Source organism: Triticum urartu, chromosome 7, assembly GCF_003073215.2.
Source record: "Triticum urartu cultivar G1812 chromosome 7, Tu2.1, whole genome shotgun sequence".
NCBI lineage: Eukaryota > Viridiplantae > Streptophyta > Magnoliopsida > Poales > Poaceae > Triticum > Triticum urartu.
Genome location: NC_053028.1, coordinates 697,313,751 through 697,341,023, shown reverse-complemented (window position 1 = coordinate 697,341,023; position 27,273 = coordinate 697,313,751). Strand labels below are relative to the sequence as shown.

At 47.0% G+C, this 27,273-nt stretch overlaps 1 protein-coding gene and 1 pseudogene across 1 annotated transcript; one reads left to right on the top strand and one right to left on the bottom strand.

Moving 5' to 3' along the window:
- The first annotated feature begins 1,609 nt into the window (after nt 1–1,609).
- Nucleotides 1,610–7,882, top strand: LOC125519462 (annotated as a pseudogene).
- A 17,293-nt stretch (nt 7,883–25,175) lies between these two features.
- On the bottom strand, nt 25,176–27,010 carry LOC125525689. Its single transcript, XM_048690689.1, has 2 exons — nt 26,905–27,010; nt 25,176–26,473 (listed from the first exon to the last, which is right to left on the bottom strand). The coding sequence occupies exon 2, from the start codon at nt 26,410–26,412 to the stop codon at nt 25,330–25,332; it is 1,083 nt and encodes a 360-aa protein (XP_048546646.1). The 5' UTR covers nt 26,413–26,473; nt 26,905–27,010; the 3' UTR covers nt 25,176–25,329.
- Nucleotides 27,011–27,273: the final 263 nt, after the last annotated feature.

Below are 27,273 nucleotides of genomic sequence, written 5' to 3'. Positions count from 1 at the left end.
CGATGGGGAACACGCAGCACACCGGTTTGGGCCGGGCTATGTCCGCGCGGCCTATTTTATATTTTTTTAATTTTATTAACTTTTCTTTTTTGTTTTGTTTCCTACGTTAAATAGTTTGCGACTGCAAAAAAAAATTAAAATATATATATAACATTGAACTAAAATATTTATAAATCACAAAATGTTTGCGATTTTATAAAAAATTGCTTGTTCGAAATTTTCATAAAATATGTTCGGGAAATAAAGAAATGTTAATGATTTTGAAAAATTTCACGTGATTATTTTTATAATGAAATTGAAGAAAATTTCACCAATTGAAAAAACGTTCATGAACGAAAAAATATCCTGAAAATTCAAAAACTGTTCGAGACTTATAAAATAGTTATTTCTTTCATATAATCTTTGCTGATTCAAAAAATGATCATGCATTCAAAAAATGTTTGCTAAATCAAAAAAAGTTCATGTATTTCAAAATTTGTTTCACTAATTTCCAAAATAATGTTCGTCCATTCTAGAAATGTTCACCGATTCAAGAAAATTGTTAAAAAATTGTCACAAGTTTTAGAAAAAGTTTGCAAATAGTATAAAATGTTGATGAATTCGAAAAAAGTTCTTAATTTTTAGAAAATGTTCAAAAAATTGTAGAAGTGTTCATGAATTTTTAAAATGTTCATGAGTTTTAAAAAATTGTTCCTGATTTCACGAAATTGAGAGTGATAGTGTATCTCGATGATGCAACAAAATGTAATTATGGTCATTGGAGATTATGAATTTTTTCATCCCGTTGCAGCGCACGGGCCCTTTTGCTAGTATCTACTAATAAAATAAGATGATATTCCTGGTTTCATCCCGCTTAGGTGATTTTATTCGTTTCGGACTTGTTTATAATATAATATCGGTTGTACTAAAAACTGACCTCTACTGCTCTTTTTTACTATAATACTTGACTTGTTACTGTTATACTAAATTTGGTTTGTTACTGAAATTTGACGAGAAGGAAAAGATTACAAGGAATTAGAAACAAGGAGAAAAGAGCTAGCTCAAGGAGACGTTAATTCATAATCTTTACTATTAAACTGGAGTCAGTACGTTTGTATTTCCACATCCTGTTGGTCGGCCACCAATTACCCAACAGGGAAGGTGCCGTCTCCGCCGAGTCTCAAAGCTCCTAGAAGAGCATGGTGCATGGCGCGGAACCCTACTTCAACAGTATTTTTTGCCCGTTGATGTTCAGGAGATACTAAAGATTAAAGCGTCCCCTAGGCTGGGGGCAGATTTCCTTGCACGGGGTGCAGAACGTACCGGTATCTTCACCGTACGTAGCGCGTACCGGCTGGCGCTTGAGGACAAACTTCGTCCCTCTTCAGTCGCAGCGAGCAGGGCACCGGACGGGCGACGTGCCGTCTGGGCATTATTATGGAGGTGCCCTGCTCCTCCTAAGGTGCGTGTGTTTGCATGGCGTTTGGCTACTAATTCCCTTGCCACATGGTCTAATAAATTCAGTCGACACATGGAGGTTACTGATATATGCCCATTATGTGGTCTCGAGCGCGAGGACACTTTTCATGTGTTTTGCAGGTGCCCTCGGGCGGTGCATTTGTGGCGAACTATGGCGGAGGTGTGGAGTATACCGGACATCGAGTCAGTCCGGAACACCGGCCCGGAGTGGCTCCTGAACCTAATTGCAGAAAGCAATGAAGGGGATCGGCTGCGCCTGATTATGCTGCTGTGGAGATGTTGGCATGTGCGCAACGAGATCACTCATGACAAACCGGCGCCGCCTGTGGAGGTATCTCGCCGCTTTTTGCAGAGCTACGTAACCTCACTGCTCGGGATCCAGCAGTATCCGCAGGGAGATTGGGACAAAGGGAAGATGACCATCCAACAAGAAGGTGCAGAGCAGCCTATATCGCAAGTGGGAGGTGTGCCACGAAGAGCACACAAATGGAGTCCCCCACCCGCCAACTGGACTAAGCTGAATGTCGACGGCTCCTTTTCCCATGATGACGGGAGGGCCGGGGCGGGAATGGTGCTCCGTGACCAGGAAGGGGCCATTATTTTCTCCGCGTGTCGCTCGCTATGGTCGTGCCCGGACCCTCTACATGCCGAGCTGGCTGGGTGCATGGAGGGCATAGCTTTGGCCCTCCAATGGACGGAGCTGCCGTTTATCGTCGAGTGCGATAGTCTACAGGCAGTGCAACTGATCAATGCCTCAAGACAAGACCGCTCACAGTACGCCATGGTGGTCTCGGAAGTGAAGCATCTTATGAGTGAAAGGGAGTGTCATGTCATTCATATTTCTCGAGAGCAGAATAATGTAAGCCATGCGTTGGCGAACTTTGGAAGGACGGAAGACCGTACTGTGGTCTGGCTCTGCTCCGGCCCGGACAATATCCCTAGCTTGTGTAGGGAGGACCTTCTTGGCTCTTGAGTAATACAATCCCTTTTACCCCGCAAAAAAAAAGTACGTTTGTATCCTTGCCTACAGGATTTCTTACTTCTATCACTCGACCTGGAAAAGACTTTGGACTAAGTCTTAGATAGTTGTCCTGGTGACATTTTGTGATGCTTGTGAAAATGTCATTTCTGGCTGGCTAGGGATTCTGAGATCTCCTATTAGGCCTAATTAAGGGACCTGCTTAATACATCAAGCAACCACATCTTTTCAAGCTTTTTGCTGACTGGTCCATGTAAACTGCAGTGCATTGGGACCTCAGTTTTGGCAGTCGGTCATTCAGCTGCTCCCCGTCCTCCGTATTGGGACCTCCATAGCGGTCGGATCGGGATCTGCGACCATGTTCTGGTTTGACCGCTGGGCAGGCGACTCCCCTTTCGCAGCTCGGTTCCCCGATCTCTTCTTCATCGCTGTCATCCCGACGATCTCCGTCGAACGGGCCTTATTGACTTAGGGCGCCTCGCGTTCCGGAGGCCATTTGGGCCTCCGGAAGCTGCCGCTTGGCAGGAACTTCTGGATTGCATCGCCCTTCATGAGCCGGATGTCGATTCTGGCCCGGACGAGGTCCGGTGGCGCCTTGATCCTTCGGGGCAATTCTCCACCAAGTCCCTCTACTCAGCCATCGCCCCCTCCACTGCGCCGCCCCCCTCCTTGCTGTTTGGCCCATTCGCGTTCCTCTGAAGATCCGGATCTTCATGTGGCAGTGGATCCGCGGTCGGCTCCCCTCCGGGGTTGAGGTCCGCAAGCGCAATGGTCCGGGTTCCGACTTGTGCCCGCTGTGCAGTACCCCCGAGGACTCGAACCATATCTTCTTCAACTGCATTTCAGCCCAGTTTATGTGGAGTTGCTTTAGGGAGGCGGTCGGTGGTAACTGGTGCCACACCAACTTCCCTGACCTCTTCGCCGAACTCCAGACCTGCCCCCCCTGCCCACTCGCCACATTAGGTGGCTAGAGATTGGTGCTCTCGCGTGGACCATCTGGACGATTCGCAATAAGCTTGTGATTCAGCGCTCTCCGCTTCGTCGGGCTACTGACGCTCTCTTCAAATTGTCTGGTTTCTTGCAGCTCTGGCGGCCGCTTAGCCGTCCTCAGGACAGGGACGCCATCTCCGCCTTCATCGCCGATATTCGTTCGATGGCGGTCCGCCTGTCGCCGCCGCCCCCTCCGCTCCCCCTGAGCCTGACTAGATGCTTGGCGCACGCTCGCCTTGGCTTCGGCCTTTTATGTGTTTTTTTTATTTTCTTTGAGCTTGTTGAGTTGTGCCCTCAGCAGAACCTTCGGATCTCGGTGTGTTTCTCGGGTGTGTGTGTTCTGTACTAGACCTTGTATGTGTGCTTTGGGCGGTTTGCTTTATTTATAAAGCGGGGCGAAAGCCTTTTTCGGTAAACTGCAGTGCATTCAATATCTTGTGAAGCTTCTTTCTTATAACGAACACACCAATGGATCAAGTGGTAGGGACATGGGAGAGACAAGTTGAAGGCACGGGCGTGTAGGTGTCCTTGGTGATATTGGGCTATGTTAGGGTTAGTGGTAGAGCAACAAATCATTAAGAGGACGTAAAGTGTTAGGCTATTCTTTTTGTATGGGTGATTTTAATCTTGGGGTAGGAGGGTTTATACAAGTGGAGCTACCAGCTCTCTTGCAATGCTAAAAAAATAAAAGGAAGGGACTTTGAGATTTATGATGCATAACATTACAAATTTGTTTTGGGCAATTTTTGAATTTATGGATGAATATTATGCAAGCCATTTGAAGTTAGGGACGATGGGAATGACTATGGCAATTTGGCGAACTTGGAATAAGCACATACGGATTTGGAGCAGGTGACAATGTAGGAAAATGGCGACGTAATGACCGAGGAGCTGAAGTCGAGCGGCTCATGATAGATTCACTTGTTACTACATGGGTTAGGGATTAAAATGATGACGTCAATTTGGTAGACTTGGAGAAAACACAAATGAATTTGGAGCCAGGTGACAACATAGTGAAGCAATGGCACAATGACCAAAGGAGAGCTGAAGCAAGAGGCTCGTGATATATCCATTTGTTTGTCCGTGGCAACGCATGAGCATTAAACTAATCCAAGTTATATTTCAAATTAAACATAATCAAATGTTTAAATCTCATGTAAATCATCAGAATTCAGAGACAATTAAGTGCACGGGTGGTGGCTACCGTCGAGAAGTCTTATCCGCCTTGTCACCGGTGTCTTTGCTTGATTTTGCTTCGACCGTAGCCGCATGATCTTACCCGCTAAAAGGAAGACAATACGCCACAACCACGTCGACGTAAGGTTTTGTCCCACGTTGACGACGTAAGGTTTCTAGAACTGATATGGTAGACCGTATTTATTAATGAACAACATTGTCATTCCTAAAAAGTTAAAATATTTCTTACCTTGCCTCTCGATCAATAGATAGATGAAAATCTAGTTGTGCGGCTCTATACATGGCCGTGCAAAGCAGCCTTCTCAGTAGTTCGGGCAAAACTTTTGTCCCTCTTTTTTTGGAAGCTCATGCGACCCGAGGTAAAGATATGCTTAACTTGCATGTCCTCGTCTATTTTCAAGAATGTATATACATTTAAATCGGTGATTTTTAGAGTCAAAACACATGAAGATGTGTTTTATTTATGTAGAATAATCTTTCTGCGGGAGACTATATTTGTGTCCGCAGCAAGACGTTTGTGACAACTTTATCTATCTTGATACTCTGATACCACATTCTTCAGTAGACATATTATGAATGTGCATGTATTGATAATTTGGTATGGTGCATCTATATCCATGTTGTAATCGGTATTTTCTAAGAGGTAAAAACCAACATTTTTGTGGTACACAGCGCTGGCCGCTGGGTACCTCCACTTCCTCACGAGGTTACAGGGAAAGCGGCGGACTGGAGCAGCAACAGCGATGGCCGGAGCCGGCGAAGACGAAGCAGCCTCTTCTCCTCCTCCTCCTCCTCCTCCTCTAGATCAGGAAGTAAGTTGCGTTATCATCCTCTCTCCTCTCCTCTCCCGCAGGGGTTTCTGACAGATCGATCCATTGCTGACGCGGGGTTCCTGTCGCCATTAACTAACCTGTGGATCCTCCCTCACTGCAGCAGCCCACGGAAGAGGCCGCGGTGGCGGGCAAGCTGACCAGGTTGGAGCACCAGCTCGGCGCCGCCGACGCGCCGTCCTTCCGGATGGAGGACCTGCCTGCGGTAAGTGGCTGCTAACTTCCATTCCGTCAGCTCAGTTACTCTGTTTCCCCCCTACCATTACAGCAAGGGAAATAAAGTGTTTACTGGAAAATTTGATCTTTGGTGTGATGCCTGCTGTGTTCTCCACGGATCTGAACCTGTAGAGGGGAAATATTTGGTGTTCTGTTTTAGTCGTTGCCTCGGGGCTTCAACTACTGACCACTCCATGATTTTCCTGCCTCATGTTTTAGGGCATCTTGCTTTTAATTTGTTATCAGGCTGAATACGAATCAACTTTCTGGAAAAGATCATGAAGGACTGAGTGAAACTACTGCAAAAAAATTGCAGTTTGCATCGGATTTCTCTTTTCAAATATATACACTTTCATCCTCATTTTGTCTACCGGTGGCCGTGAGTTCTAGTCAAAATTCAACCCACCTATAGTTCATATCCTTTCTTGTCGCAGGAGGTTCAACCTGTTATAATGTCACTGCTGCCACTGGAAGAGGCCGTGAGGACAAGCATTGTTTCAACAAGTTGAAAAATGCTCTGGAGATTCCACTGTAATCTATGTTTTGATGATCTCAGTGATCCGGATTCTGACAGCGATGACGAGTTCGCTGCTCAGGATAGTACCAAAATAAAGCAAGCAAAGTTCATTGAGACTGTAGATTCGGTTATTCAACAGCACAGTGGGATATGAGTCAACAAGTTCAGCGTCAGGTGTGGCCTGCACAAAGAAGACTCTGATCGTCTTGACAGGTGGATTTCGTTTGCCACTTCATCAAAGGCGAAGATAATACATTTTGATCTGCTAATAATTGATGGTCCATTATATGGAGTTCACCACTTCCCTCTTGAGGCCTTAGATGCTCAAGATAGCTCATTTGTGCAGTCATTGTTTCTCGCTGCTGTTTCTATAAAGCCACACTCAGGAATATGTGGCTTTACAATACTCAGAAAGCTTGTTCTGAAATCTGTTCAGATATTCGGGGATTTTCCTGGCTTGCTTGCAAAGTGTTCAGCACTTGAGGACTTGCAGATCATCAGCTGCTCTCGTGTTACTAGTTTAAGCGTACCACACAAACTCGATAAACTTCAACATTTGCTAATTGATAGTACAAGGGATATCAAGACGGTTGAGTTTCATGCTGTTGATCTTGCTCATTTTGAGTACAGAGGGGAAGTGATCCCTATAGTGCTTCATGGTTGCTCAAAATTAGAGAAGGCAACAATAATGTTTATGGCCACTAAAGCAGTGACCCACACATTCACTGCAGTTCCAAGCATTTTGCCCGTAAAGATATTACATATGCAAGCTGTTATATCAAAATATGCACAGGTTGCCTAGTTTTTCTTTTTTCTTTTTGCTTACCTCATAGATAGTTCTTCAAAATTGGTGTTACTGTTATGTCATCTTTTTTGTCCGGGTCATGTTTCAGTTGCAGAAGCTGCCAGCAAGACCACAGGGCATGTTTATGCATTTGAGGCATATGACTTGCCAACTAAGTGTAAATTGTAGAGAAGCAAATTACGATAATGAAGTTCTTCAACTGGCCCATTGTTTGGATGCTGCACCCGGACTGGAGACATTGCACTTGCATGCGAGTGCAATTTTATTTATTTAGAAAGATTAATATATGGACCTTCAGAAAAGAACTGTAGTTGGATTAGTTTGACCAAATGATTGCAATCTTCCAATGCAGATGTTCTATATGATATCCAGTGGTGTCTCCAGTGCTGAGGTGGCGGGTATGCGCCGCCATGATCATCTCAAGACGGTCTTCATGAGCGGATTTCGCTGTTACAAGGCTCAGATTGAGCTGGCGTGTTGTGTCTTGGGAAATGCTTGTGTTCTTGAGCAGCTGACGATAGAATCAAAGGTCACAAACACAATATGGGCGGGTAATTATTATGCGTGGAATAAAGGCCTCGAAAGAATTTTACCGAGGGTCTGTGAGTGGGCACAGATCACCTCGGAGCGCTTCAGTAAGGTGATCACCGTGTTAGGTGCGCCCCTTCACAGTGAGTAAACTATCCTTTCCCATATATGTACTACGTGCTATTGAATAATCTTTGGTAGGCAGTCTTGAGCATTTCAGTGTAACTGGGAGAAGTTTATTCGTTCATGTAATGCTTCTGTAGTGACTGTTTGGTTACTATTTGTGTGTCCCTCTTCTCTTAGGGAGAAAAAAGAACAATTTATCTATGTGTGTCCAATGCATGTATTCCTTTCCGACCTGTAAGATGGTTATTTGTCCTGGTATGCTATCTTTCGAGCTACTGAAAGAACCTGAGTCGTGAAAATTCAAATAAACTTGCATCTCTATATGTACATTTGCCAACTCTTGAAAGAAGTGAAGCTGTAATGGGAGCTCACTGGTAACAGAACTTATACCACAAAATTTATGCATCGTTGGCTTTCCTATCTCGGAGTCCAAACCCCATATTTGGTCAAATCTGGAAGCTAAAAATTCCTTTGAAGATTTTGGTTTTAACATGATAGGTTATCCATGATAGAATAGAATCCCTACAAAAGAACAAGTACTTCATAGACATGGGCCTACTGATAGCAAGTGTCCCATGTGCAGGGAAACTGAAACAACTGATCATCTTTTCTTTTGTTTTCTCATTGCTGTCTTTGTCTGCTCCTTCTGTTCGGGAGGTTTTGGGTTGGAATTGGCACCCTCCATCGGTCCAAGACATGATTACATGGCTGAAATCTGAGCCGACTGGGAGCATTGATTATCTTTGCATTGGGATGTACAGCGGTTCGGTGGGCTCTTTGGAACATCCAACTGACTGACGTTATCTCTCACACATTACTTTTCCTGCAGCAATGGAGGCTTCTTTGGCCCAGCAAGACGCAGGATCTCTTCACCACCATCATTAGCGAGTGCCGTCATCGCCTTCTGATTATTAGGAGTAGATCTTAATTACTGGGATGCTATGCCGCTCAGATTCTGTAATCCCCTGATGTTTTTAACCTCACTGTATCCTGATCCTGGAGTGAGTTAGTATGTTTCTCTGTTAGGAAGTCTTGCACTCCGTTCTCTTCACTGTGATTATTCCAATGTACTAACTGGTACCCTCCCCCACAAAGTAAACTTTGTTACCTTTTGCTCCAATGAAAGGCTGTCTTTAGGTTCGCCTGTCCCGGTGAAAAATGAAACACCTCTTCAAAGTGTATGCTAAGGTACCAAATCCTCAAGCCATACAAAACATCTACATGCAACATGACATCTTGCCGCTCGTTTGGTTTGGAATTGTGGTGAATTTGCCGGGTTTTTTCTTTGCGCGAATGTGAACTGAACATGGGGTTGCCCTGCAGCATATTTTGCTGATCACCCGGTTCACCGTGTCGACAACACCTGTAGAATAGTTAAAAAAAAAGACCACCTGGAGAATGAGGGCGATGACCGACGGTGCGCCTGGCTGTAGTCGGAATGTCGGATCCACGTCCCCTGATGAGAGCACCATTGGTGGGTAGGCGGCACTGGTAGCAAGTTCACACTCAGATACGCAACCCGACCATGACTGATCTAATGGCCTATACACATCTGAACTGAAGCCACAATTGCAGGTAGCAATTACCATTGGCGGACGATACTCTGCCGAGCGCCACAAATAACGCACCCATTCAGTTGTCATTTCCTCAAATCACGGGATACAGAACCGCCATTCTGAATCCTGCCTCCCCAACACGGGAGGCAACCGCGCCGCCCGCCGCTGCCCAACATGGCCCGGTGAAAAACGAAACACATTTTCAAAGTGTATGCTATCTCAGCCGTGACACGAACGGCAACCTCACGACTCGCGACAGCTTTCGGGTGGTACTACAGAGTACCTGATGCAACCACTAAGTAGTTCCTAGCTGAAGATCCTGTGGCATGGATCTAGTAAAAAATTCTAGACGAAATTTCCCACGCACCCATTCAGTTGTCATTTCCTCAAATCACGGGATACAGAACCGCCACTCTGAATCCTGCCTCCCCAACACGAGAGCCAACCGCGCTGCCTGCCGCTGCCCAACATGGCCCGGTGAAAAATGAAACACATTTTCAAAGTGTATGTTATCTCAGCCGTGACACGAACGGCGACCTCACGACTCGCGACAGCTTTCGGGTGGAATACTACAGAGTACCTGATGCAACCACTAAGTAGTTCCTAGCTGAAGATCCTGTGGCATTTTGGATCTAGTAAAAAATTCTAGACGAAATTTCCCATGCACCCATTCAGTTGTCATTTCCTCAAATCACGGGATACAAAAACGCCACTCTGAATCCTGCCTCCCCAACACGAGAGCCAACCGCGCTGCCCGCCGCTGCCCAACATGGCCCGGTGAAAAATGAAACACATTTTCAAAGTGTATGCTATCTCAGCCGTGACACGAACGGCGACCTCACGACTCGCGACAGCTTTCGGGTGGAATACTACAGAGTACCTGATGCAACCACTAAGTAGTTCCTAGCTGAAGATCCTGTGGCATTTTGGATCTAGTAAAAAATTCTAGACGAAATTTCCCATGCACCCATTCAGTTGTCATTTCCTCAAATCACGGGATACAAAAACGCCACTCTGAATCCTGCCTCCCCAACACGAGAGCCAACCGCGCTGCCCGCCGCTGCCCAACATGGCCCGGTGAAAAATGAAACACATTTTCAAAGTGTATGCTATCTCAGCCGTGACACGAACGGCGACCTCACGACTCGCGACAGCTTTCGGGTGGAATACTACAGAGTACCTGATGCAACCACTAAGTAGTTCCTAGCTGAAGATCCTGTGGCATTTTGGATCTAGTAAAAAATTCTAGACGAAATTTCCCATGCACCCATTCAGTTGTCATTTCCTCAAATCACGGGATACAGAACTGCCACTCTGAATCCTGCCTCCCCAACACGAGAGGCAACCGCGCCGCCCGCCACTACCCACGCATGGCCCTGCTCCTCCATGTTTAATGTCGTTGCAGGCGTGAATGCAGCACTTCCGCCGCCGCCCCCATTCCCTCATCCCGTTGCCCTCTTCCGCGCATCCGGCGATTCGGTGCAATGGCGGGGGACATGTCTTTCTATGTAAAAAATTCTAGACGAAATTTCCCATGCACCCATTCAGTTGTCATTTCCTCAAATCACGGGATACAAAAACGCCACTCTGAATCCTGCCTCCCCAACACGAGAGCCAACCGCGCTGCCCGCCGCTGCCCAACATGGCCCGGTGAAAAATGAAACACATTTTCAAAGTGTATGCTATCTCAGCCGTGACACGAACGTCGACCTCACGACTCGCGACAGCTTTCGGGTGGAATACTACAGAGTACCTGATGCAACCACTAAGTAGTTCCTAGCTGAAGATCCTGTGGCATTTTGGATCTAGTAAAAAATTCTAGACGAAATTTCCCATGCACCCATTCAGTTGTCATTTCCTCAAATCACGGGATACAGAACTGCCACTCTGAATCCTGCCTCCCCAACACGAGAGGCAACCGCGCCGCCCGCCACTACCCACGCATGGCCCTGCTCCTCCATGTTTAATGTCGTTGCAGGCGTGAATGCAGCACTTCCGCCGCCGCCCCCATTCCCTCATCCCGTTGCCCTCTTCCGCGCATCCGGCGATTCGGTGCAATGGCGGGGGACATGTCTTTCTATCAATCCTATCTCTCTCTCTCTCTCCAGATCGTCTTCTCTCTCTCTCTCTCTCTCTAGCAATCCTTCTTGCTTCCCCTGTTGTCTCTCTCAATGCCACTGTATGCAGGTTTTGACAGGTTTGTGTTGGCAGGAACTTCAGTTCACGCTCTGTTGTGGTGGATCTCACTACGCTCAGGAGGTGTTCCACGAAATGCAAAGCCAGAGAAAAACTACAGACAAGACACAGGTTCAGTTTTCTCTTCAGGCGATGAATGCCTTTCTCTCTTTTGCTCTGGCTAGCAACATAGCCGGCTCCTTCTTTTTTGTGTGCAGTTGCACAAACACACACACACACACACACACACACACACACACACATGTACGCCGGCTTTGCTACATCAACGGACAATTACGGAGGCTTTACGGGCATCGGCGCCCACCCCACCAGTTAAATCAGGGTCGTACAGGACCCATCATGAGACCCTCTCCCGCATGTGACACTTGGCGACACGAATCTTAAAGCACAACCTTCTCTAATCTCTCCAGCGGCGTTGTGATGCGCCATGGCTGCTAGCCACATTGCCGCCGGCGTGCTCCTCGACGTCAGGTACACCACCCCAGCTCAGCGCGCTTCATTCCCGTCGGAAACGGAAACGTCCCCGCCGGCCACGGTGATGTTCGTGGGCGCCTCCAAACGCACTATGCATGCTGCATGCACTCTTTGGCTGCGGCCGAATTCACTAAGTTTGCTACGTCTGGGCACCTGTAGATGACTCAATCAGCACGTTCCTGTAATTTGTTGGTGCTTGACTTGAGCTTGGGGCACCGAGGTGTGTGGTCGTAAATGGTTGGGGAGAGCAGCGGGGATGGAGCTCCGGTGCTTCTGCAACAGAGCGGCGGCGAGCCGGCGACGACGACGACAAAGCGAGCGTTGGCAGCGGCGACGACGACGAGCGAGCGCTACAGCGGCCGAGGCGGCGAAGTAAAGAGCATTAGGGATTTTGGTAAATGGGATTCACGATTTGCTACTAGGTAAAGAGGATACTCAAACAAATTTGTGCTTTGAGATTGGTTTCTCCAGGTGTCACGCGCTAGAGAGGGTCTCGCAATCGGTCCTATACGACCCGGGTCGTATAAGATTTTCTTCTGTTAAATTAGGGGGCGGTTAATTAGAAGGAGAAGGTTATTTAGCCCAATTAAAAAAGAACAAGTCAGCTGATCCATAAAGTCCCGTTGCTTTAGTCGTGTGTCTAGCATTTTTGCATGTACTATTTTTTTACCCTTATTTTCAGATTTCCCCACTTTTCTGTGTGCATTTTTTTTGCAGGGTAAAGGGAGATTTCTATTAACTTAAGGTGGCTAGTCAGCCACAACCAATTTTACAATGTCACTCATACCCGAGCCCAACCAAACAGCAGTACGACGCATACTTCTGCCATGTACAACAAGAGCATGACTCACTTTATTCTGCGAACGTCTAATAGCAGTAATCGAAATTTCCCTAGGGTCATCCACAATCATCCTCTGAATTTTCATGACGAATGCACGCGATCGCGACCAGTCCACCGACCGAGCGTTCAACATCATGACCGCTTCGGTGTTGTCCATCTCAACCACAATGGGGCGGTCTGTGAGGTGTAGGGCGAACTTGAGTCCTTCCTTGCACGCCGCAAATTCAACATCTAGGCTATTATCACATGTGATCGCTCTACATGCGGTAAATATAATTTCGCCCCTTTCCGAGCACAGCACCATACCGCCACCCGCCTCGCCCGTAGCTGGCACGTAGCTACCATCAACATTCAGCTTCGTCCAACCAGGACATGTGGAGTCACCTAGTGCAGCTCTTCCTTAGAGCATCTCCAACGGCCGCACAAAAATTTCGCGCCCAATAAAAGTTATAGCGCGCCATTGTAGCATTTTTAATGCACCGGGACCAACTTTGCTTTAGCAGACGCCCAAAAAGCACACAGTGCAAATTGTGAAGCGCGCGCAATCCGGAGCCCAAAATATGCTGCGCGCAATAGCGTTTTTCAGCGCGCGCCCAAAACTTTTTAGCGCTACAGCATTTGTTGGAGCTGTTCGGTGCCAAAAAAAATGAATTTTTAGTGCGCGGAGCTCTTTTTGGGCGCCTATTGGAGATGCTCTTATGCTCCACAGTATGACAGCTAGCATCAGCTCCCACCAAGGTTTTGATTTTCGGTTTGTGAAATTTTTCGCCTAGGCTAAGATGGTCGAATTTCGGCCATTTTCAAAAATTTCGGCACCAGAATTTGGCAGAAATTTGACCAAAATCTAGTTTTTCGCCGAAAGATATTTTTCATCCCAGACCGAGATGGTCGAAATCTGTTTTTTCGACCGAAATTCGAAACACAGCTCCCACCTGGACGACCATCTTGCCCTTCACCATATCTCCATAAGGCCACTGGTGGATACACAAGAGAGAGTTGATATATCCTTGGAGGAATCTGCGGGAAGCTTCCGTCGGTGGAGGGATCTTTCCATGGGTTATTTCATTGCACATGTACCACGCATGCCACATGATCATAAGCAGTACCATGCACGTGGTGTCCGAGAGTGGTTCCAGCAGCGAGAACAGCCATTCCGGGCCTGTGTGCGTTTACTAGACGGTTATATGAATATGTGTCATTTTCAGTCCAGCAAAATCTATGTCAGTTCAAGTTTACATTGAGCATTTTTTAGTTCTCTCTCCTGTTAGGATAATTAGGTAGTTTTACTGGGCCATGCATATTCGCTTCGTGTCCTTTCTTTCAGATATTTGGCAAATTAAATTTTCTCACCCAGTGTTCAGTTATTTTTCTCATTTTATTTGCTGCTCGTGTATGTCTGAGGCCGGCTCATGTAATGTGATGCATCTATGTAAAGAATTTGGCTAAAATGTACTACACTACACTAGATGTAGATCCAAAGATTAGATACTTAATAAGGATCCTCGAATTTAGAAAGTCATTACAGCAGGGAGGAGATCATGGAAGTCATTCAAGGTAACACACCTGACTTGGGTCAGCTCCAAATTGCTATTCTGAATATAGTTTAATTCACATACATAATAAGCTATTTGATGCATTTCTTGTCCCTAGAGACTTCTCAGGTGCAGCCGGTATCTTTGAACCATCAACACCGCCTCCAGCTGACGCACCCTGGGCCGCTGACATCTGCTTAGGTGATGGCAGCGGCCGGGGTTGGTCTTCTTTTTGACGCACATGCCTTACCTCTCCAAGATCTGTGGCTCCTTTGTTAATTATTTAACCTCAGGCGTGCATTGAGAACTATGATAATGTCAGTGCTTGTGTTGCAAGGTTCTGTAATATCAAGTGTTGTCTTGATCGAGCCTTGTGTACACGTGAAGTTCACTTTGTACAGTACCTTTTTTAGGAAACTTTTGTACAGTACCTGAAGCAATAATTTGGCCATACATGTGATTTAATTTATCATGATTTTTAAATTATAATATCTCAGCCATAGACAATAATTTGGCCATACATGTGATTTAATTTATCTGGAAACTTTCCTAGAATTACAAGATCACTTATTTAGGTCAAGTTTGTATGTCTTATACATTAAAAATTCCCTCCTTCATCCAATGCAAAGAGAGCTTTAGAAAACTCAGAACTCAGAAACCTATTAGTTGGTCCCCTAAAATACCTAGGGTATATATTGTATATCCCTCTACTTGTATGGATAACATGAAATCATTTGAGAACTTATGTGCATCTTGCATTCTGTAGTAACCAGTGCAAATATAGCCGATGCCTTCCTTTCTTTCCTGGTGCATGGCCTTCTCTCTCTCTCATCCTTTAATTCGTTTCCTCCATGGTTCATGGCAACGAATGACTATATTTTCTTTGATTCTTTATTAGGCGGCTTATCGGTTTCAACTGGGAAACATATAAAAGTTGGTGAAACTTGATCGAAAGGAGCGAGCTGAAACTATTTATAGCGAAACGACCGGTTTCCTAGCACATACTATGACATAGCTGAGCTGGCTCCCATGATCTATACGTGACAGCGAAGTCTGGAGATCTATACGTGCCAATATTTTTTCGTTCCTCCTCCATTGATTAAAAAAAATGAGAGGAGGCCTACCTCGGCCCATAATAGTTTGTTCAAATAATGGGCTGGGAACACATATATGGGTCGGCGTAGGAAAACAATTATTCGTATGGAGAACTATGAAAGTCTCCATCCTTTAACATTAGGTAAAGATAAAGATATATACTTGTCATTTTGATTGTAAAAAAACCTAAAACAATTGTTTAGAATAGAAAAACCACCGTTTTGGTATTATTACACCTTTTTTATTTGTAATCGCATTTGCATTTATGAAGACGTATTTTGCACGTGCACGTTTATTAGGGTTGAATAAAAACACATCATAGTTTCCAAAAAAAAATGATGAGGCGTGCATGCACCTGCGTGCCCTGCACGATGTCCTTCTCCCTCGCTACTTCTTCTGTATGGAGGAACGACCCCTCAGCCTACTGCGCGCCCACTCATCATGGTCATGTATACATGGATTCTAACCCCTAAAAAAATGTACACATGAATTCAAGTTAATTTTTTTTCCACGTACGGTACCTGAGGCGTGGCCTACACTGCCATGCATCATGCTCATCAGCTCCCAGTAATGCTAATAATACATAGAGTAATGCTAGAAATACAGAGTTACACGGGATTTACAAACTGGTGAGCTTTGATTAGAAAGAAAGAGCTTTCTTTCTAACTAACCTCTCTACCCTGATTTTCATGAATGTGGGCCCCTCCTCTCCCTCAATCTCCAGTCAAAACTCGCCAATTTGTAAATTCCATGTAACTCTATGTATCTCTAGCATTACTCCATCAGCTCACCTCGCTCCTCTCGTCGACCACCCGCTATATACATGCTTGCATAATACTTTGTGCTTCCTCTCCTTCCTCCTCTCATCCTCTAAGTACGAGTTATCTCCCGCCCTCCGTCCATGGTCCATGGTCTTCTCCTCTACACCTATGGTCTTTATCAGTGGCGGAGCTTCATGGGGCCAAAGGGGGCCATTGCCCCCTACTCCAGAAAAACTACCACTAATTATAGGTTTGAATATCAATTATTTCTTAGAGTTCATGCATAATTTATCTTCTTCGTCACCTCAACTCTGATTGCCCCCTCAAGCTAGTACACTACATCTACATGCTGGTCCAAGGCGCACCACCACCACCCTTGGCGTCGACAGCGCCAGCACACTCGTCCACCTCGTCGTTGGCACCACAGTTGGCGTTGAGGACATTCGTCGCCGGCAACGCCGGCGTTGAGAATCTTAGCACTACGTGTTGGAGCCCTACCTTTGGGATTGTGCATGCGCTCTCGGAGCGAGCAGCCAGTACCCCTCCTCCGCCGGGAAGCCGCCGGAGCTCCCCCGGCGACAAGGAGGAGGGCACCGCGATGGTGCACCTCCCCGTTCGCTGCAGCTGGCACCGTGATGGGTCGATCGAATGGCGTGGGCGTCGAGCGCGGCATCCACGCGATCGGTGCAGCGCACCTCACCGAGCAGACTCGGCGAGAGGATGGTACCAGGTCTTCAATCTCTTGTTCTTTTGGTGGTTTTTGCTTCCGATTCCTCTATTCGTCATGGGTAGTTCATCGTGGAGTAGTAGTTTTCGGGCTCATAAAACCCCACTTTCTGCAGTAGGCAATTTGGAAGTTTTTAGCATATGGGTCTGTTTAGGGCGCATCATGCGACATCTACTCATGTACAAAATTGTGGGCTTGTTTCGTTTTCTTTCTCTCAGTCCTTTGTAATTGTTTGGGAGCACCTATAGCTCAGCAGAAAAAAAGTTGACTGACACAAACTGTTATTGTTTTGGTTTCCACTGATTAGGCCTACTGGTCAAGATTTTTAATTTCGGAAAAAAAATAATTTCTGGCCTCACCAAAATATGTGGAATTTTGGAAATTTTGCATATTCTGGATTTTTTAGATTTTAAATTTCACTTAATTTTAATGAATTTTAACACAATTTATTTATTTTTTAAATCAGTTTGAATCTACCTTGAAATTTCGGTGTTAAATATATTTTGGACCCCACTGAAATATGCGAAACTTCAAAAATTTCACTGAAATTTCGTTGAAATTTTTAACCCTGCTATTGGTTGTCTTTTGGTTATCCAGTTGCTGCTGTGTAGTGAGAGGCGAAAAATCAAAATCTTGCGTTCTGACGCAACAGAGTAAAAAGTATATATCAGGGCGGCTTGTTCCCAGTAGGGTTCCGTCAATGCATTGAGCACTGTTGCTCTGTATGATTAAAGATAAATCTTACTCCTATTTTAGTTTCAAGAAAAAGGAGCGGACGTGGTACGAGCTCTACAACAAGTATAAAAATGTGACATGGTTGGTTACTTTGTCATGGTTAGAGTGATAGTGGTATCCCAGTCCATTAGGGTTCAAGTCCTGGTGCTCACATTATTCCTGAAATTATTTTAGGATTTTCGGTGATGCGTTTTCAGTGGGAGGAGATGCTCCCGTCAACGACGACATGCCTACGATGATTTCGTAAATCTCAAGATGATATGGCGACTTAGTCTCTCGAAGGTGCTCATAGAGGTAGGGTGTGCGTGTATACGTTCATAGGGTGAGTGTATGCGCATATATATGAGCGCTTGTGTCTGTACTGTGTTAAAAACATTTCAATGTATAAAAAAAGAAAAATACAGAAAATGGAACATGACTAAAACCTGATGAAAACACATTTAAATGAGATAAAAAAATCTAACTACTTAGAATGGAAAAACTGAGTTAAGATATGAAAAGATGTTTTGAACTGATACATGAACAATGAGCTGAGAGGGGACGATAAAATCTTCTGAAAATGTATACTATTCTTTTTAATCCATTGTACAACGAATTGTATGAATGTACAGTGTGCACGTGCTTCGTTTGTGCACTGATGCCTGTATTTTGTTGAACCTATAGCTTGATGCATGATTGATCGCTCAGGCTCACGTGTGTTCCGTTGTTATTCCACTAAGGCTGATCGACGTAGAACTTCTCTTCACAAAAAGTTGTTAATTGCCATGCAGCTGGAACATGGCGTGAAAAGGCTCATCTCATTCTCCTTTTGAAATGCTTTGTGTGTTAAAGCTCAGGAAAAAAATTACATGATGAACATTTTATAAACAATTTCAAAATTTTCATTCGGGTGTTAAAAACAATTTTTAAAATGTTCATGAATTAGAAAAGCATTTTCAAGATACGAGACAAAACATTTTATAAAAATGCATGAGGAACATTTTATAAAAAAGCGATGAAAAATTTGAAAATGCGCGATGGATTTATTTTAAAATGAAGCAAACATTTTATAAGTCGCACGGTAGAAAAAAAACCAAAAAACGAAAAAGTAAAAATATACATTAAAAAAATCCGCTACTGCTGGAAATTTTACAGAAAAGCCCTTGAGTAGAATAACAAATGTGAGCACCTAGGAAAAAGAGCAAAAATGGGGTCTTTTTTGGATAAATGTTAAGTTGTTCCAGAAAAACTGGGATAAATATTAACTGGATTAAAAGACATGTGTTGTTGCTAAACTTTTGAAAGGATGACAACCACTTGATTTGAACACAAAAATAGGCCGTTTGTGTGTCAAGGCCAAATGCATGACAAGGATGGACTTGAAAAAAAATGAGGAGACAAAAGGGTCAGGCTTGTTATGTGTCGAGAATGAGCTTGCAACTGGTACAAAAGGGTGTGGCCATTTGCGTGTCAGTAATGAACATGGAACTGTGCTAAGGCGGTCGAGGACAGAAGTTCCTTGTCAATGGTGAACTTACAACTAGAACAAAAATGGTTGACCCCCAGTTGTGTGTTGATGGTGGACTTGCAAATTGGCAAAAAAAAAGATCACCGCTCACCCCAGTTGCATGTAGATGATGGACTTGTAACTAAGACAAAAAAGGTCGAGCCCTGTTGCGAGCCGAAAGTGGACTTGCAACTGGGCCAAAACAAAAGAAACGTCGGGCCCTAGCTACACGTCAAGGATGGACTTGCAACCAGGGGAAAAAGACATGCTCCGGTTGTGTATCAAGTGTGAACTTGCTACCGAGGCCAAAATAAATAAATTCTATACCTAGTTGTATAATCGGGAAGCCTTTGATTGAGTTGTGTTCCCGGAACTTATTTTCAGTATATAACCTATCTGACCCTCACAAAAATCCTTATTTTTTGACAACTCAACATCTTTCTGGTGATGTTGATAGTGTAATTTGCCGCACATACACGTTTCTTTCATAGTTCATCATTTATGCTACTATATGCTTGTGTAAACAATAGTTTATGGTATTTCACCTAACAAAAACATTTCTTCCTCATGTGATGATGACGAAAACAGCTTGTAGAGAAGTTTTCTTGCACACAGAACCGTATCTGGAAATTTTGTCCATGTTTTATTGCAAGGATCCTATGTATTCATCCTATCATACGTAACTTGCTTATTGAGCTGTGCATATTTCCCCGCGCCTTCTTCTCCTACCGTGACCGCCTCAATGAGACGTGCTCCGCCTCGCGGAAGCGCTTGGTGGTCGGCCAAAGGATGTCATGGAGGTGATCAAACTCCCTCCACGCCCTCTGGTCGCCGCTGCAGGAGAGGGCACCACGCTCCCTCGCCTGCACGCGGACCCATTCCCGGACCTGGGGGCGGATGACGGAGCTCCCGGCCTCATCGTCGTGGCAGGCAAGCTTGTGCGGCGCCGAGCTACCGCATCCCCCTCGGCCACCACGCCCACGTCCTCCACTCGACATCGAGGCGGTCAATGATTCGCTGTGCATGACGAAAATGCCGGCTGGAGAGAGAGAGAAATTTGTCGCAGGAGAGAGAGAGAGAGAGAGAGGATTGCGATGGAGGAAGGTGGGGGATTTACCGGATAGAAACCCTAAAACGCATCGGATCAAGTAAATATAGCGGCCACGTTGGGGTTTTACGGGTCACCGGTATATTTTTTATGGGGTGGGCCTTTTTTTACACGATCTGCTCGAGCCAAAATTTTCACATTTCTTGTGACTCAGCCGGGATTGTAAGGGCCGGCAAGCTTATATATATGGGGTCTTCTAAGAGCATCTCTAGAAGATCCCTTCAAAGCTCGCCGGCCCATGTTGGGTGATGGTCGGCCTATGGGGCCTTACAAAGCGAGCCGGGGATGAGGACGTTGTGTCGTTCAAGGCCACGCGCAGAGCAAGCGTAGCGGCCAGACGATATAGGAGGTGTGGCGTGATCAGGGCAGCCGCACCGGCAGACCGCGGACGCGGGCAACGGTGGAAGGGATTAGCACCAGCTCCAGCAGCTTCTCCGCCACCACTACCAGCAGGCATACACATGGCGCAATGGGAAGGCGGCCTGGCCTCTCCCTATCGACTGCAGCAATTGCAGCTCGTCAAGGTCAGGTGCAGCAGCGTGCCCTCCGGCCAGGTAATCCAAAGGAAAAGGTGGAGAATTCAGATTTTGTTTTGGTGGCATTGCTACCCCTCGAAGACCTCGGAGTGCCCTAACCCTAGCCAGGTTGACCCAGAGATCTAGCCCTTTAACTTTCACCGAACGGCCTTTGGCCAATGGACTTTTCCAGCTGGTAAATTCATGAAATTTTGTGTCTGCGCTATGTAAAAAATCTCATGATTTTCCCTAGTCAGAGTATGATCAATTCATGAAATTTTGCGTTTCTCAAAAAAAAAACAGAAAGTTCAGATTTTGTTTGGTCCCTACAAATTGGCAGCAATTTTTAATGAATTTTTGCAATGTTCACATAGCAAAAATTACAATCTTTTGTGTCCTAAATCATGACATTTTTAAGAAATATTTTTCTGCCCATCATTGCATTATATGTATATTTGCGTTGCCTGCAAACTGGTGTCAATCATTTTATACTTTTCCCAGAAAAAAAAATCATTTTATACTTTTGCAACGTGACATGACAAAATTTATGATTGTTTTTTGTTTTTCCAAAATCACGGCATTTTTTGTGTAATATATAATCGTACAGAAATAATTTCCTTTGGCAAATTTATTTTCATGGCCTCGCAATTTAAATTTTATTTTTCTTATCCATGGCAAATTGCAGGAATGGTGATTGGGATCGGACCATTGGGGCCTTCGAATAGTTGGCTAGGGTTCCGTTAATAACTGACGACGGCCAGTTATTGGCCTTCCCCCACCCAAAATGTTTTGCCGCTAATCAACTCCGACTTGTAGTAGGATCGATGACGATTGGACGGATTGTTTCACCACGGATTCGGTTTGAATTCAAATTGCAGGGATCGGCAACGCCTTTAAAATGAATCGAAGGGTTCAGATCCACGAGACCTTGTCCGCTCTTTTCGTGGGTAGTAAGAACCAAGAAATCACGAGAAGACGACGCGGAAGCATGCCAAAGCGAGGGCGGGACGATGACGAGGAGCAAGGAGGAAGAACAGCTAAGCCAAAGCCAAAGCCAAAGCCAAAGCGGCGGGAGGCGCTCTACCTCGTCCTCGACGACTGGCGCTCCGGATACAGCATACGCAAGGTGAACCTGTTGCCCGCCGGCGGGAACGATCATCAGCAGACCTGCTGTTGCCCTCGCCCTTTGCCTAAGCCGCTAAACCGGCTGATGGCGCCGCGCGGGTACCCCAAGCACATCACGTCGGCCTTCGGCGCCCGGATCCTGGCGATGCACGCCAGAGACACATGCTTCACCTTCGACCCATCTACCTCCCCGTCGGCACAAAGCTGCTGTTCACCCTCAGCATGCTCGACGGTCTTCCCCATGCTGGACGTCCGCTCGCGGGGCTTCACCTTCGGCCCGGGCCAGCGGCATACTCTATGTCCTATCTACCTCGCCGTCGGCACAAAGCTGCTGTTCAGCCTCAGCATGGGCGCCTTCGAGATGCTCCGCCTGGAGGAGCGCCGCCGGCCCCCGCCGCCGCCGTGGGATAGGTCATGCGGCATGGAGTGGTCGTGGGAGGACCTCCCCAAACAGCCCTTCTATGCCTACGACGTCGCGTCCTACTCCGTGCACGCTGAGAAACACACCTTCCTCGTGAGCACCAAGACGATGGACGGCGATGTCACCGAGGCCACCTTCGCCTTTGACACGGTGAAGCTTGCGTGGAAGCTGCTCGGCAACTGGGCGCTGCCCTTCGACGGCCGTGGTCACTTCGACCGGCGCCTCGAGGCCTTCGTGGGGATCTCCAAGCACCCGGACACCTTTGGCCAGATCTGCTCCTGCCAAGCGCCCAGCTCCGCCTACACCGGTCATGAAGGGCAGTACGCTCCCCCTCAGCAGGTGCTCTGCAACGAGAAGCTCTTCAGCCAGGACCCGTCCCATCGGCATGTAAGCGCCACCCTGGTCTACATGGGACGCGGAAGCAAATTCTGCCTCGTAGAATGCCTCTCCGTTGATGAAGACAATCAGCAGCACGTGAATGAGGATGATTGTCGTCCTGATCAAGCCCTCGTCAAGGAGGAGGGAGATATGGGTCTGCACGCCCGCTGTGTCTATCGTTTGACCACATTCTCTCTCAGCATTGACACGAACGGAGACCTCACGACTAGCGGCAGCTGTCGCGTGGAATACTACAGAGTGCCTGATGCAGCCACTAAGTCGTTCCTAGCTGAAGATCCTGTGGCATTTTGGATGTAGTAAAAATGCTAAAGTCATGTCATCTGATATTCAGTTTCTATGCTTATTTGTTCGCTCACTCTGTTGCGTTCTACGTTTAATTAATATGTACACTCGGACCGACTCATTCAGTGAATGCATTGCCTTATGTTTTCAAACAAAAAAAATCCTCGACTATTTTCATCGACAACAAGAAGACGAATTTGCTAGGGCCCCCGCTCGGGCCCCGCGTCGCCTAGGGTAGGCGACTCGGGCGGCAGCCCCCAACCGCGCCGCCGCCGGGCCCCCCTTCTCTAGCTAATCCCCTCGCCGCCGCCGGAGGCCACAACCGGGCGAATCCCGCGTCGTGGCGGCGGCGGCTCTCCTCTCCCGCGGGGCCCCGCGGCTGGCGGCCCGCCTGCGGCTCGGATCCATGGCGGCGGCCATGGCTGGTGGCACGCGGCGCTGCTGCGGCAGGCGGCGCCGGCGTGGTCAGGTGGGCCACTCCCCTGGCTATGTGGATGGCGGGAAGGTGGTGGGCTTCGGCTGCGGCGGCGGTTCCTCACTGGATGTTGGTGGCCATGGTGATGTTCGTCCTCGACCCCGATCTACTCCGACCTGCAGCGGATCCGGCCCTTGGTGGCTTCGGTCACCGTTCTTGGGTGCTAGCCTTGCAGATCCGGTGGCTGGAAGGGTTCCGGGGGAATCTCTTGGCCGGCGTGGCGGCCACTCCGATGGCAGTGCCTTTGGGTGTTGCTTCCCTCGTTGGAGGCTTCGGAGAGGATCTCCTTCCTTCCACCCCTCCCAGGAGCTCAGGTGAAAACCTCAGACCCCCCTGTTCCAAGCGACGACGACACCACGGTGACGTGCTCCTTCCTGAAGGCGTTGCTCGGGGGCTGCTCAAGCGGCAGCGGAAGTGGCGGCGGTTCGATGTCGACACATGCATTCTGGTCAGCTTCATCTTGGAGGCTGCGGCGACGTAGGCGACGCTCGTCTGGTGGAGCTACTGCCGATGGTCGAGGCATCGTTGGCAGTCTGCGCCATCAGGTTCGGGGTGCTCAGGGGGAAACCCCAGATCTGGGTCTTCCGGATCGGATGATGATGGCGTTCTATCGCTTTCCCTTCTGGGGGCATCGTCTTGGAGCAAGTGCTGGCTGGAGGGATGGTGGAGCGGTGTTCCATCCCACACTTTGATGGCGGCGGAGATCGATGGCATGGCGCTGTGGAGACTCGGCGTCCGACGTGCGGAGATGGGCTCGCGCAGGAGGAGGTTGCTGTCTGGCGTCATGGTGACGTCGATGGCAGGGTGGCCAGACAAGGTAGAAGCCTCAATATGATCTGAAGAACTATGGATGATGGCGGCGACAACACACGAGTGCGTCTGACCGGATTATGCCCCAGACCTGGTATGTGGCTCGGCTGGGGCTTCCGAATGAGTTTCGGCTTCCGGCTTTTGATGTTAGGCTTAGGTGAGAGGTTTGGGTAGTGGCCCAGCTAGCACCCCTTCATCATTTTGGATAGGAGTAGCGGCATATGTTGCCAAGATGGTGGATTCAGGCACATTGTTGTAATACTTTGTAAGGTCCTCGAGCATAATCAATAAAGTGGCCGTATGCATCTCCCAGATGCAGAGGCCGGGGGTCATCCTCCTTTTCTAAAAAACAAGAAGACGAATTTGATAATTTCATCACCCTCTACGACGGGACGTGGTGTTTCTGAGCTCAAGCTTAAATGAGCGCGGATGAACAGCAAAACCCAGAAAAATTGAAAATAAAATAAAAAAATCTGATTTTTTTGTGACATTGACAGTGCTCACAAAATTTCATCATGACATGACATGCAAAAAAGAAAACAATGCATCACAATGTTGTTCTTTTCAAGTCATTATGTTCTACTCCGTCTGTAAAATTCTATAAGACGTTATAGATCACTAAAGGACGTTTTACATCACTATTTTAGTGATCTAAAACGTCTTACAGAAGTTCATAGAGGGAGTACATGATAAACCAAAAATAAACCCATAACAAAAATAAATATTGATATGCATTGGAAGTATTGAGGTCATTACTTACTGTATTGCAATTGTGGCCTTCATTTGTATTTACTAGCAATGTTATAATTGTGATCATTCGTGGTTTGATTTCCCCTTTTTGTGATGATATTTGAGTGTCCTAAGCAATTATTTCTCAATGTCTATATCGATGCACAATAAATTGGAGCGATGTTATCATAGCTCCAAATTTCTCAAGTATTTATATTTCTAATTTTCTTAAGGTGGACGGGCGCGGCAAATCATGCCTCTATGATGTAATAATAAGGCACAAAAGACACCAAGCAACCAATATCCGGAGCAAATAGGTGTTACAAAGCTTATTTCATATGTCACCAAGCAATCATGCACGCGCCAATACACATATATATGTACAATCCCAGATGAGAGCCAACCATCAGATATACTTAAAAGTCAAAGTCGAAGTCGGGTTCCTCTACCGAACCGCCATCGTCTAGATCAATTGAGTTGAAGAGATCAGCTATCGCTTCTCCAGTATCTATCGCGTCACTGATATGCCCGCTGACAGACAATGTGCGCTGGAATTTACTCCTGGACGGCTGATCTCTCCCGCGACCATCATCCTCGTTCTTGTTGACATCCGGTGGGTTTGCGCAGCACGGGTGGAGGCACAGCTTGCTGCTGTGGTAGTGGAATCCCAGCACGGCGTTGCCACAGGCGTCGCACACCAGCCTGCCGCCGTCCTTGGGGCCCTGGAACCGGAGCTCCAACTCAACGTTCTTAAGCAGCGGGTGCACAAGCTTGGTTCCTTGGTCCAAGGCGCACTGCTTGTGGAGGTCAAAGTCGCATGCATGGCACCTGTACCTTCCCTCCGTGCCGGGCTCACGGCAGCCGTTGCACACGAAGTTGGAGAGGCCAGGGGCGCACAGCGTCAGCATGTGTTCCAAGTGGGCCGAGTGGGAGATCAAGCCTGAGGAGGCCATGATCTTGGTCCCTTGGCCACAGGCGCACTGCTTGTGGAGGTCAAATTTGCAGGCCCGGCACCTGTACCTCTCGCCCAACCCGCTCTTACCGCAGCCATTGCACACGAACTTCCAGTAGTCAGTCGCCTCCAGCGACAGCTTGTGCCCCCAATGGTCGGGGTGCGAGATGGAGCGTGGGAAAGCCATGATCTTGGTTCCTTGTTCCAAGGCGCACTGCTTGTGGAGGTCGAACCTGCAGGCCCGGCACCTGTACCTCTCGCCCGCGCCTCTCTCACGGCAGCCGTTGCACACGAACTCCCAGTACTCGGTCGCCTCCAGCGACAGCCTGTGTCCCAAGTGGGCGGGGTGGCAGATCGAGGCTGGCAAAGCCATGCTCTTGTCCAAGGCGCAATGCTTGTGGAGGTCGAAGTCGCATGGATGGCACCTGTACCTCTCGCCCCTGCCGGGTTCACGGCAACCGTCGCAACAGAAGCTTTTCCCTGTGTCCTGCAGCCATAGCTTCTGTCCCAAGTGAGCCAGGTGGGAGATCGAGGCCGGCAAAGCCATGATCTTGCTTCCTTCCTCCAGGTGTACTACAATGGATCAGCCCAGCCAGCTTCTCTGATACCTAAAAAGCCATATCATGAAATTAACTTCACAATAATAGATAGATCGATGTGTTCATCAGTGATGGAGAATGAAAAAAGTTCACAAGAATTGACCTGCAGAATTAATGAAAAGAGAAAAGAAACGCAAACTAGGAAAAAAACTGAAGGCTAACATCAATAAAAGGAGAACAAAGCCAAAGACCACTCACAAAGACAAAGGCAAAACCCTACAACAACTAGAATATCATATATTCTCTGTGATTTGTTTTGATCAACAAAAAACACTTGTATTTCATCTAGTATAGTCTAGATTTGTTAGTTTCAAGATATGACAAGAATAAAAACTGGAAGTTCCAAGATATGATAAGTACAAAACTACATAGCCGAAGGCCGGTGGCCGGGTGATTCATGGTTCCAACAGTATTAATTCCCCAGAGAGCTGAGCACTAACCTGGAAGATGTGTAGTAATCGGCCGATCGATGCACTTCTCAGAAAATTAACATGCATCCAACAAGTGGGCGTACGAGAGGGGGACAAGAAGAAAAGGAGACCTCTCTGCTCGCTTTTATACAGCAAAAAGAATGAAGAGCGGGCCGGCAGGGTAAGATAAGGAGAATGGTTGGCTACAGATGACCGGCTGACTGGTTCAGACGTCGGTATAAACCGCCCCAGAACATCGTTTTCAGTTTCAGTTTCCTGTTGATCAACAAACCACGTACATCGACTGGGTATTAATCGGACGTAACATACACGTACATATATATCTGGCTGGCATTGCATGCGTGCATTCTAAGTACTATATCGGTGATGGCGACTCAT